Raw genomic sequence first — 13,715 nt, forward strand, 5'->3', positions numbered from 1 at the left:
GAAGGTAGTACTACAAAATTAATTTCGTCGCTAAACTTTTTTTCTAGAAAATTTTATTATCATAGCAAAATGTTTTAGCTACAAAATTATTTTTCATAGCTAAAATCTTTTGGCTAAAAAAAGCATACACATTTTGTTGCTAAAATTCTTTTGTTATAAATTTTAATTTTATAGAAAAATAGCTTTAGTTACAAAATTATATTTTCGTAGCTATATCTCTTTTCTTAGCTTTAATTGGAAAAAAAATATTTATGTTTTATTACGAAAGTCATATTTGTCGCCAAAAGACATTTACTAATATCAGGGGCGGCTCATAGCAGGAGCAGGGTGAGCAACTGCTCAGGGCCCTAATTCCAATATTTTAAATATTATCTATTATTATTATTATTAAATTTTAAAATTAAATTTTAAATTTTAATTTATATTTTTTTTCATAATTGTTCTATTTAATTTTAAAATTAAATTTAAATTTCTAATCATATATAAAAAAATATATATTTATTTCTAATCGTCTACACTTCTTTGCCTTACACCCTATAGTATTGCCCCCAGCAACTCGATCAGATCTGTCTCACCTTTTCTGTTATATCTTTCACCCTTCTTCGGTCCTTCTTGCTTTTCGAACTTTTAGGCAGACCATCTTTCATCTTCTTTTCTCAAATTGACATTGTCCAGAAGGTCATTCAACCTCTTGTTCAATCAACGTCAATCAGTAATATTATTAAAAATACATGTTCATCATTTATTTGTAGGGCTATAATTTATTTTCGTTCAGAGCCTAAAAAAAGTCTGAGACGGCCCTGACTAATGTGATATAGATGATGAAATGAGTTTCTTTGCAAAAATATGTTTGCTATGAATTCATTACTTTTTACTACGAAATTTTTTTGTAACTAAATTTTAACTTTAAATTAAACAAAATTTTGGTTTAATTTGTTCAGTACAGTTTGTTTGATCTTGAAAAACTTTGATTCGATTACAATTTTAATTTTTACAAATTAAAAATCGATGAAAATTTAAAGTTCCATTCGGTTCAAACTGAACCGACTGCATGTACAACCCTCAATTACACATCATTCACATTATATGTATATATATTCATCAATCTATTTTTGATAATGCTATTTCCTATAAATATTATTAAAAATATAACATACATATTAATAATACAATATAAAATATATATTTTATTAACCTATAAAAGTCGATTTTTAATATAAAATATTATTTTTTATATGATAGATATGATTTTTTATATCCAATATAAAAATACATTCATCAGAAAATAGAGAGTCACCACACCCTTTATCTCAGCTTGCTTCATATGGATTACTTCTATTCGACGGATACAATACAAGGAGGGTATTGTTTTTGTTTGACTTTGATTTGAAATTGAAATTTGATTTAAATTTAAATTTAAATTTATACAATAATTTGATGCACGGATTTGTTTGTTTACTATTTGATTTTAATAAAGAAAATTATATGAAATATAAAAAATTATGTCGATAATATAAAATATAATACTTTCTCCGTCCCATAATAAAGTATCCATTTGCCTTTTGCGTCATTGTATTTAACATTGAAAATATCTTTATATTTGTATAAATTTTTTATACAAATGTCATTATATTAGTATTACAAGACACCAATAGAAGTATTTTTTTTATTTTCTCTTTATTTGTAATACGATTTGATATAATAATTAATATTCAAATATCAACACACAAAAAGTAAACGGATACTTTGTTATGGGACGAAGGAAGTATTTTATACAGAATGTTAACTTTTATGTATGTCATGATAAAATATATATATATTTGTTGAGAATTGTATCAAAAAATTTTGGGCAAAGATACACCTATGTGGATTGAATAGTGATAATTTGTGTTTGAAATTCAAACCAAACGCATCCGTTTATTTTACCAAGTGAAGTAAAACACAAATTAAACTGATAAAGAACATTTCAATTATTTAAGCCTTGGATAATTTAATTTATTTACCAAAAATAAAAAACTATTGACGTAATTTTCAATATATAATATATATTATACTTTTTCAAAAAACTCAATATTTAGTACTCCCTCCGTCCCGGTGCAAGATTGTCGTCTACTTTTTTACACGTAAATTTTTTAATATTAGTATTATAATAAGTTGTGGTGAAAAATACGAAAATATCCTTATTAGTATTGTGTAATATAAAAGTAATGACATTTGTGTAATATAGTATAAGTTGGAAAGGTATATGTTAGGTAGGTAGTACAATTATTAAATTAGGAACTGGTAACCTTGTTTTGGGACGGACAAAAATAGAAAATGACAATCTTTCAATGTGACGGAGGGAATAATATTTTTTTGTCGCAATTCAAAGTATTATTTTTACTATTTTCGCATGTCTCACTCACAAAAGTAATCTTATACTAATATCAAAATACTTTTAATTTTTATTTAAATTAAATATTATTACACATAAAATTAGATTTTACATAAAAGTCAAATGACAAAATTGTCAAAATCTCTTATACACTTTCACTGACTAATAAAATACTGTTATTTTTTAATTTAACATTTCAAATAAAATGGAGAAAGTACAAAACTATTATTTTGTTTATATATAATTAATACAATTTTTCTTACTTCATATTAAAAAAATATATATATCAAATTAAAATACTACTAAACAAAAACACCCTAAATCTAGTATACTACTCCATTCTGGTTAATTTGTCCCGTTTAGATTAAGTACGGAGTTTTAGGTATTGTGTAATTAGTGAATAATTAAGAAGTATATTAGTAAAAATAAGGATGATTTAAACAAAATTATTTTAAATTAATATTAAGATAACTAAATAGTTTAATTAAAATAAAAAAAAAAAATTATGAATTATGAATTTATAAATGTGATTAAAGTGTATAATTATATTTTTAAAAAAATGATAAATTATCTTAGACATACAAAAATAAAAATAGTTAACAAATTAAGTGGGACGGTGCATACATGATACACCAAATCAAGATCACAGAAAATTACAATTTTTAGTCATATGTATTTCTTTTTTCACTATTATTATTTTGTACTCCCTCCGTCCCGAAACTAAATATCCATTTGTTTTTTCACGTAGTTTTAGAAATATTAGTATTATATTGTGATATAGTAGGAATAAAGTAGAAATGACTAAAATAACCTTATTAGTATGTGTGATATAAAGGTAATGACATTTGTATAATATATTGTAAGTTGTAAGGATATTTGTAATGTTAGGTAGATAGTACAGTTACTAAAAAAAATATATATACTTTGTTATGGGACGGATTAAAATGGAAAAATGGATACTTTGTTATGGGACGGAGGGAGTATTATTGTTTCAGTTTTTTTCTTCTTCTTTTTGGTAACCTTATATTAATGTGTTTCTTTTATGTTCAATTTTTTTATTCAAATAATATTTGATATAATATTTTATGAAAATAAAACTATAATCCTAATGTTAAAGAATTAAAAAAAATCATAATTAAAGAACACATATTATTTCTTAATATTCTTATTTAAAATTTTTGAGGTGAAAAAAATTAATTTTGGAGACCAAAAAACTGCCATGCAAAACTTAGGGTGTGTTGTTTTAAGGTTTTCAAATGTTTCTATTATTCTTCTAAAATTTTTCAATTGAATCAAATATTTATTATATATATATATATATAATATACTGAAAATTAATTTTACATGTGAAATATTATTCATTTATAACATATCATGCAATTATTTCAATTTACAATAATAAAGAAAACAATAATAGAATATATATATATATATATATATTACCAAATTAATTATAAGTATGATGGAAGAAGTTTGAAAATCTATACGACGAATTAATGAAATGTTCAACAACTCCACTCACCAAATTCATGCTTAATTTTTACACTTTTTAAGAATACTATCTCTGTCTCATAACAAAGTATTTATTTTTTCATTTTAGTTCGTCTCATAACAAAGTATTTATTTCTTTTTTTTTAAGTAACTGTATTATCTACCTAACATTACAAATACCCTTACAACTTACAATATATTATACAAATGTCATTACCTTTATATCACACATACTAATAAAGTTATTTTAGTCATTTCTACTTTATTCCTACTATATCCCAATATAATACTAATATTTTTAAAACTACATGCAAAAAGCAAATAGGTATTTAATTTCGGGACGGAGGGAGTAATAATAATAATAATACTCCCTCCGTCCACTTAGAAAGTATACATATTTCTATTTTGGGACGTCCAATTACAAAGTAAATATTTCATTAAATGTCGTACTTTTTTCCACAAATACCTTTACTTTACATCACATCATTATTTTTACACCAAAAAGCAAGGGCAAAAATGTTATTACACTACGTTTAACCACCCACTATAATTAAAATACAATTATTTCTTGAACATCGCGCCAAAAGTAATTGTATACTTTATAAGTGGACGGAGGGAGTATTTCCTTTGTCCTTCAGATCTATGCTCACTTATCAAAAAAATACTCGTTTCTTTTTTTTAAGTAAAAAATGATTACAATTTTGTATTTTTTTTACTATAAAAGAAAAAAATAACAATTATTACTCACTTTTATTAAAATTTGTGTTTGGTTAAATGAGTAGACATTTGCATGACGGAATGAGTAATAATAATAATAATAATTTGAGAAAAATGTATAGAGGGTTTTGGAGACCAAAAAAATGTAGCTTAGGTAGGTTTGGAGATATTAATGAAATGTAGAGTGTAGGTGTATTTTGTGTAGTGTCTTTAATGAATTGATTGCTAGTTTTGAGGAAATCATGTTGCATAAGTGGGTGTGACTGGAAATACACTTGGATTTGGACCATATAATTTATTTATTTTTTATTTATTTATTTATTTATATGTGCATTGAGATTCTAATCTTATGTCGTTAATTAATTATTAATTCAATTACTTACAACTCACCCCCATTGACCAATCTCTAAAGTAGCCTTCCATCGCCACATTTATTTATTTATTTATTTATTACACTGTATGCTCCCTCAGTTCCATCGAAAGGTTATCGTTTTCTATTATTGTATATCTTAAAACAAGGTTACTATTTCTTAATTTCGTAATTGTACTACCTACTTAACATAATAAATATCCTTTCAATTTACAATATATTACACAAATGTCGTTCTTTTTATATTACACCATACTAATATAGGTATCTTTGTCTTTTTTTACTACAATCCAATATAATACTAATATTCAAAAATCTAGCTGTAAAAAGCTATTTCAATTTTAAAAATATTTTTACTACACAATTCAACATTATATATATAAACAAAGGGTAAATTATATAATAAGTAATAATTATTGTGTTTTACTAAAAATAAATAGAAGATTTCGTATTGTATTTATTATGTGATTTTTTTTTTGTTAAATTAAAAGATGTATAAAATACTATTTTTGTTCAATATTAATATTTGATTTAAATACGATTTTAATTATATAAATTTTATACAAATAAAAAAATATCTTGAATAATTTATTTTTTTTAGTTAAATAAATAGTTTATCAAGTATCTATTTAATTATTTTTTTGAAGAAAAACAGTTAATTTTTAAAAAATATATATATAAAATAAAATATTGATCAATTATTTATTATTTTTTAAGACTATTTAATATATTTAAATTATTTTTTTTAATAAAATTTATATAATTAAATACTTATTTATAACCAAATGTGAAAGATGAGTTTTGCCCATACTTTTTTATTGGTTGAAACAAAATGCATTTGTTTAGTTAGTGATTTTCTTTAGTTTTTATTTATTTTTTTAAATAGCCATTTACATATAATATCATATAAAAAAATAATAAATATTTACAGTGAAACAGTAAGAATTGATAGTAAAAAAACAAAAATAATTGTCAGTAAGAATTTAGGAGTATTTTTTACAAATATATATGTATAAAGTAAAATTTATAAATATATTTATAATATCAAAACAATATATATTTCTTCCGTTTCAAAATTATTAATCCCTCAATCCCAGTTAATTTGTCCTATTTAATTTAGGTACGGATATATTCTATAGTTAGTAAATAATTAAGAAATATATTAGTAAAAATAATTATAATTTAATAAAAATAATTATAAATTAAGATAAAGATGACTATAAAATTTAATTAAAATAAAAAAAATTATAAATTATGAATTTTAAAATATGATTAAAGTGTATAATTATATTTTAAAAAATGAAATAACAAATTATGTGGGACCGACGGAAATATAAATAGTGGACAAATTATATGGGATGGAGGAAGTAATATTTTTTTTATTTTTGACTGTCTCATAACACTTATACCTTTCTATTTTGGTAAAACTTACTAAATAAAAATATACTTAACAAATATAAATTAACTTAATTAACTACATAAAATATATTATGTTCCTCCCTTAACAAGGTATTCATTTGTCTTTTGCATTATTGTACTTAATATTAAAAATATACATATATTTGTATAATATTTTATATAAATATTATTATATTTGTATTATAGAATACTAATAAAAATATTTTTATTTTTTTATCTTAATTTGTACTACCTATGAATATAATATTAATATTTAAAATTCAACATCAAAAGGTAAATCAATACATAGTTACGGGAGGCGGACTATATACTAGAACTTACTCAAAATAACTTTATTTCTATCTCTCTTAAAAATAATAAATATTTTTATATATATTTAAAACTTCACATCTATTATAAAAATTAATTTATATTAAATATAAATAAATAAAAATATTATTTATTTACTTATATTACAAAGAAATTTATTCTTTACAAAATGATATTCATATTGAATATATTTTTCATTACGATATAATTTTTAAAATATTTAAATACATATCCTAATTTTTTAATCTTATATACTCCCTCCGTCCAGCTAAAAAGTATACATATTTCTATTTTGGGATGTCCAATTACAAAGTAAACATTTCATTAAATATCTTACTTTTTTCCACAAATACCCTTACTTTATATCATATCATTACTTTTACACCAAAAAACAAAGGCAAAAATGCCATTACATTACTTTTAACTACCGTCAAAAGTAATTGTATACTTTATGAGTGGACGGAGGAAGTATTTTTTTAAGAAAAAAAATTACAAATATTATTAATTATATAAAAAGTATCAAAATAATATCATATGACTCACTATTATTAACTAATTAAATATTAATATCTTAAATATTGTGTCTCCAATGAAATAGATTAATTATATTAAGACACAAGAAGTACTTATTAAAAAATTCTATTTATGTTTAATTTTTTTTAAATAATGGATTTATTTGTTTAGTGTTTTTATTTGAATTTTTTTAATTGATATAAAGAATTGTGTTGATAATATAAAAAATTAATATTTTATATTAAAATGTTGATTTGTATAAAAGTATAATATATATATATATGTAATGTAAAAAAAAAAAAGAGTGGGCAAACAAACTCTATTTTAATATAAAATTTTATAAGTAAAAACATAATAATATATTTTTATCAAGAACATAATCAAATAAACTCAAAAAATAAATAACCAAATAAATAATTAAAAATACTAATTATATATGTATATATATATATAAATAACTCATGAGCAACATCGCTAAGGGTGTGTTTTTTTAGGAAGGTTTCGGAAAATTTAGGTTTAAGTTTGGTTTTTACTTTAATTTTGATGTGAGTTTGAATTTACGTGTTTTTTTTTATTTAAGTTTGGGTTGAATTTGGAGAGTTTTGATATATATTGATTTGACGGATAATTAATAAAATAATATAAATGTATATTAAATTTAATTAATAAAATTTATATTGTATGATTTGATTATAAATTTATATTATATCCAACGTATATATATTTAAATTTTTATTTATTTGTATTATAAAAAAAATTATTATCTACAAAATTACATATATATTGTATATATATTTTTTACCCAATAATTACTATAAATATATTAAATTATATTTAAATTATTTTAAAAAAATAAAAAGCAAAAAAAGTAAAATTAATAAAATAAAGGGGAAGGACATCCATGTCGGATGGTGTCGGGTGATTAATGGACAACCCGAGTTTGGGGTTTCTTCACAGTAAAAATCCCCAAACTGATGAAATAACATAAGACAAACAATTTTATTTGTTCCTTGATGGATAGTCTTTTGATGTGACGGTGAGATATGTCACATATAATTAGCTTAATATGATTTTGTTTTGTCAATTTAATTTGCAAGTTATTAAATTTGATGGAAGTTACATAAAACTTATTCCAAAAATAAAATAAATAAATAAATAAATAATAACAAACTAATATACCTTTTCTTAACAAAAATTCAAAAAGCAGAAAAGCAATCCGTACTATGAATCTATATATCATTTTAATTAACGGCAGCAATTATGAGTGTATTTGATTTGTATTTCTATTTAAATAAACATTTTATAAATGAATTTTTTATTTTTTTTAAATTTTTTGTTGTTTTTTTCATAAAAGTAACAGTCCATAAATTTCAAAGTCGAAAGCCCACTCGAGAACTTGGACCATACATCTAAACTCTATCTCCAAAAAAAGGTTTTTCCGTACAATTCTTGATTTCGTTGTGCAAAATTATGAATTCATACTATACATTTTATTGTGCTAAATAAATGGTTGTATATAATGCATGAAGCATTAGTATACATTATAAATTATTTATATCCTACCATATGTACTAGTATTATTATCGATTTATATCCCTAATCAGAACCCTACCCCCCATTGCCCACTACAACCCAATCCAAGATTAGGACACCAATGCAATAATAGATCCATCAAATCAAGAACAAGACATGAACCAAGATGTTAGAACCATCGATGACCAACCCTTGCAATTATCCTATTCTAATGGCAGCCGAAAATAGAATATGTTGTTGTTACATGCAATCTCCACAATCCCAATATTATACAACAAACAACCAACACAAATCATGTCATGTCATGTCATGTCTATCACAAATAAACATTCCCTTCCTATATCTAAGATTTTACCCATTGTTCGACATCGCTAGATCGGGAGATCCATCTTCAAGGCAGGGGCCGGAGCCTCGACTTTCCCCGACTGAAGCCAGTCCTTGGCACATATCAGCGCCTCCACCGTCTCGGGTCGAAGAGAACACCGGTAACTGTCCATCTCCTTCTGAACCGTATCGAATACGGAGGATGCAGGCACTGTACAAACAGGGATCGACAGAATATCCCGAGCCATTTTCGAGAGCGTCGGATACTTCATCCGGTTGAGCTTCCACCACCCGATCACGTCGAATTCGTGCACTCGCGGCAAAAGGGACTCTTCCAGATACTGATCTAATTCAGTCTTGGATAGCTGGCTCGTCGTTTCCATGATATAAACATCGAAATCTGTGAGTCCAAGACCATTGCCTGAGATTTCCATTCCTTGAGCATCCTCAGGCTTGGCGGCGCCCATTCCATTGGCTTCTTCGGCATATGCCGGAGTTAGGGGCAGCGGGAGAGCTACGTATTCGAGAAATAGCTCGTGGATGCCGTCATCGACTATTTTGACATATGAGGCAGCCTCCTCGCCGTATATCTTTGAGAAACTGAACTCAACGAGCTTCATTTTGAACCGGGGATCCATAACCACAGAAAGCGCTAGAATAAAGCAGCAACTCTTCCAGTATTTATCGAACCTCTCTTGCATAAGCTTGGTCAGAGAACTCACAAAGGGGTCTTCGCTGGTTGCTGCGCGCGCCAATTCTAACTGAATCTTCCATGCTTCATGGAAATAAGCGTTTGTTGTCGGAGTAGCTCCGGTGGTCAGAAGATTGGCTGTGTCGAAGAGTGGTTTTAGATGACTGCACAGAATCTCAATTTGCCTCCAATCTTCAGCCGAGGGGGCGTCCTTGTAGTCGGGATCAGAAGTATCCAAGCAAGAGAAGACTTCCTTCAATTCAGACGCAGCCAACAACATTTCATAAGTCGTGTTCCACTGAGTTTGGACGTCAATGGAAAGTGTCTTCGAGCTAGGCACTTGAAGTTGCTGCTTTAGGTCGACAAACTTCTCCTCGCGAGATTCTGAAGTCTTAACGTACTTGACGCTGTCCCTAACTTTCTTAACAATGCCCTGAACCGAAGCTAATACATCCTGGACAATGTTACTTAGGGATCGTGCGAGGCAATTTCCCAACAACAGCTGGCCACCAAGAACCGAGGGGTTCTTAACCGACAGCAATGCTCGAAGATTATCAATTGCACCATCACTCAGCTGTTGGTTTATAGCTACAGAGAATAACTTGCCGTCCATATTCCAGTCGGACAGGCATGCAGCGACAGAATGGCTGAAAGCAGTATCAGAGTCGAGATAAGGCTCCATGATCACATTAAGCAGCTTATGGTGCATTTTCCATTCACTATCAACAAACTGGCCTCTAACAAACACATATCCAGTAGTTCGGGATGAGGACCATAAATCCAGTGTAAGGCAGATTCGCCCTGGCACCCCCTCGAGAACTTTCTGAATGACCTGTTTCTCCCTCAAATAAGTTGCAACACAGTCTCCCTGAACAGTATTAAAGCTGACCATATCGAAACGAGGCTGTAAATTCTGAACAAAGGCCACAAAACCAGGGTGTTCCACCATGTGAAGGGGATAGTCATGCATAATAATCATCCTAGCAATCTCATGTCGGCACCGATCTGCATCAAAGTTCATTAAAGGTACGCTGCTTGCTTGTCGATAGCGTCGTTTTGGTGTGTCAGTAAATGTGCTAATCTTTGAAGGAGCACTGTATGGGGTGATCTGATTTTTCTCCTGATTGCGCAACACCATCGGGCAAGCCCCCTTTGCAATGTGACGCTTGAGATGACTCGTACCAGCTACCTTAGCCCCTGTGCTGTATGCGAATGACTGTTTGCATTGCTTACAGCAAGCCCTCCTGCATCCGGGACCAACATTCTCGATGGTGAAATGTTCCCACACAACCGACTTCTTTTTCCTCCTCTTGGTAGGCGGCGTCGTTTCAGTATTACCCTCTGGCATCTCCATATAGGCAGGCTGAGGCTCTAAAATATCAAGTTGCATTTCTGACTCAATGCCTTGTGTATCCATAGGAACAAGCTCATTATTCATTACCACATCCTGGTTTTCCATCTCCATCTTGGCTGCCTGAAAATCTTAGCTAATCTCCTGCATATTCAAGAAAACAATCATAAGCTAAAATTCAGAGCTCCAAGCCTAAAAACACACAAAGCTAAACAACAGAATGATGGTGTTATCACGGTAGCCCACTGAAATTATTGGCAAAAAATAAAAATGACCTCTCTTCTAAAAAAGAACCATCTTGATAACATTGCTGAATCAAGTATAACAATTGAAGTCACAATAACTCGGGACTCCTAAATTAAAAAATGAAATTTCATGAATAGCACACATGAATGTGACAGACTAACATTTCAAAAATTAAAACACATTCAAGAACAGATGGCACGGAAGAAACACGTTTAACGCAATAGTGGAGAAAAACAGAAACATTCGGCCATTGGACACTGGGGATGAATTGAATTTCGAGTATAGTCAAGTGTGCCGAGGAGTTTAGTGCGAAGCTTCACAGGTGGGCCTTGCGGCATGGCATCACCCACCCAGGCACCATGTACTATGATTTGTCAAGAACCCACAACCACAAAAGGCTTAAAAGATGATATTTACAGTTTGTAATTAGATGGTTAACAGGGCCCAACTGGGCCTGGTTTCACCCAAAAACCAGAAACGACACACGTTATTGAACACGATCTATGTATGTATCCATGCCCGAATATCACAATTACAAAAACAACCCTACCACGAATCACAGGATCCAAATCCAATTCACATATTTTTAACCTTTAACAGCACAGGATGCCTATGAACAAGTTAGCGACACAAAAACACAAGGGAAAACAGATTTGGTGCTTCATCACAAGCCATGGGCTTCAAGAATATCAAATCTAAAGCCCATCTACCCAGAAACTTGAACTGAACAGCAATATTCATCTGCAAGCAGGACATTAATAAACCCGCTCAGTTCCATAAGTATCATTACGAAACAAGCTACAAACAAGGAAACCTTTCCAACAGCAGATTTTAGAACCTTTAAAACACTCGAAAACAGGAGCGAAATGAAGTCGACCAGATTTCAAACCATCAAAGAAACAAACTCAACACAGAACTTTAAGATCCGACAGTTCCCAGAACTAGCTATACATAACAAATTAAATTCATTTTCAAAACAGCACAAACAATCAAAGAAGCCAAAGCAAACACGAACAGATGCCAATCTCTAGTCAACCCCACCCAATCAAAAGCAAAAACGCCACCGAACAACAACAACAACAATTGCCAACCAAATCAAAACTAAAATTCAAATCGAAAACTACAACAATCCACAAAAACTCCCACAAATCAAAGCCGCAATCCATACCAGCGAAAAGAAGAAGATCTGGCAGCAAATCCACGCCGGAACGGCGCGATTCCGAGGTCTGAGATCTAGGGTTCCGAAGGCCGAGACCCTCGATCGGCAAATTGGGCTTGCAATTGGACCTGGAGAGAGATGGAACTTGGGGATCGGTTCGAAATCGAGAGTCGTAAGCGATAGGGTTTTTTTGTTGGCGGAAAACAAAAATATATTAAACCAAATTAGATATGGACTTTGATGTCCGGTCCATATACACTTTATTTATTTTCATATTAGGTCAGACCACGCGGCCCGTCCTCTTCCTTGGCGCGTGTACCCACGCGGCCCGCCCGCCTATAATAAACTACACCCATTTTCATCAATTTCAACAAACAAAATTCGTTCTAAATAAACTGCTACTGTATTTTTTATTTATTGGTTTACGCAGTTGACGGAAGATTGAATTTTAAATACATTATTTATCTTATTTTTAAAAAAAATATTAAATTAAATATTTATTTTTCATTGTTTATATTAAATTAAAAATTAATTTTACATTCAAAACACCACATCAACGCCTATTTATGTCACATCATACAATAATTCAAATTAAAAATTTTTACTATTCAAATTTCAACTCAAAATCTAAATCCAAACAAACACACCCTAATACTATAATAATTAGAGGGAAAAAATCATTTTTGGTTCCAATATAACCAAAATTCATCAATTTTGGTCTCAATATAAAAATTTTATCAATTTTGGTCTCAATATAATTAAACTTAACATTTTTTGTCCTACTATAACAAAAACTCATCATTCTTGGTCCCAATATAAAATTTTTATCAATTTTAGTCTCAATATAACCAAAATTCATCATTTTTTGTCCCAACATAATCAAACATTTTTTTTGTCACACCGTCAACAAATCGACGGAAAATGCTGACGTGGACTTGCAAAATTTTGCAATTTCTTCAAATATAAATATAAGGTTTGATTTCTTTTCACGTCAGTATTTTCCGTCGGTTTGTTGACGGTGGAACAAAAAAAATAAGGTTTTATTATATTGAGACAAAAAATGATGAATTTCTGTTATATTGTGACTAAAATTGATAAAAAATTATATTATGACCAAAAATGATGCGTTTTAGTTATATTGAGACAAAAAATGATAAGTTTTGGTTATATTGAGACCAAAATTAATAAAATTTTTATATTGTGACCAAAATTAATGAA

At 28.5% G+C, this 13,715-nt stretch overlaps 1 protein-coding gene across 2 annotated transcripts; it reads right to left on the reverse strand.

The window, feature by feature from the left end:
• Positions 1–8,951: 8,951 nt before the first annotated feature.
• On the reverse strand, positions 8,952–12,714 carry LOC127263813 (zinc finger BED domain-containing protein DAYSLEEPER-like). Of its 2 annotated transcripts, XM_051293047.1 has the most exons (3): positions 12,507–12,714; positions 11,930–12,079; positions 8,952–11,236 (listed from the first exon to the last, which is right to left on the reverse strand). In XM_051293047.1, exon 3 carries the CDS (start codon positions 11,204–11,206, stop codon positions 9,098–9,100), a length of 2,109 nt encoding a protein of 702 aa, XP_051149004.1. In that variant the 5' UTR covers positions 11,207–11,236; positions 11,930–12,079; positions 12,507–12,714; the 3' UTR covers positions 8,952–9,097. The 2 variants fall into 2 exon arrangements, with proteins under 2 accessions (XP_051149004.1, XP_051149003.1); XM_051293046.1 differs by lacking the exon at positions 11,930–12,079 and having other exon boundaries at positions 12,507–12,713.
• Positions 12,715–13,715: the final 1,001 nt, after the last annotated feature.

The sequence above is a fragment of the Andrographis paniculata genome, unplaced genomic scaffold, assembly GCF_009805555.1.
Source record: "Andrographis paniculata isolate CXL003 unplaced genomic scaffold, ASM980555v1 Contig69END, whole genome shotgun sequence".
NCBI lineage: Eukaryota > Viridiplantae > Streptophyta > Magnoliopsida > Lamiales > Acanthaceae > Andrographis > Andrographis paniculata.

Excerpts from the sequence above, each read along its gene's own strand:
- LOC127263813 (XM_051293047.1), bottom strand. The coding sequence starts at position 11,206 with ATGGAGATGGAAAACCAGGATGTGGTAATGAATAATGAGCTTGTTCCT.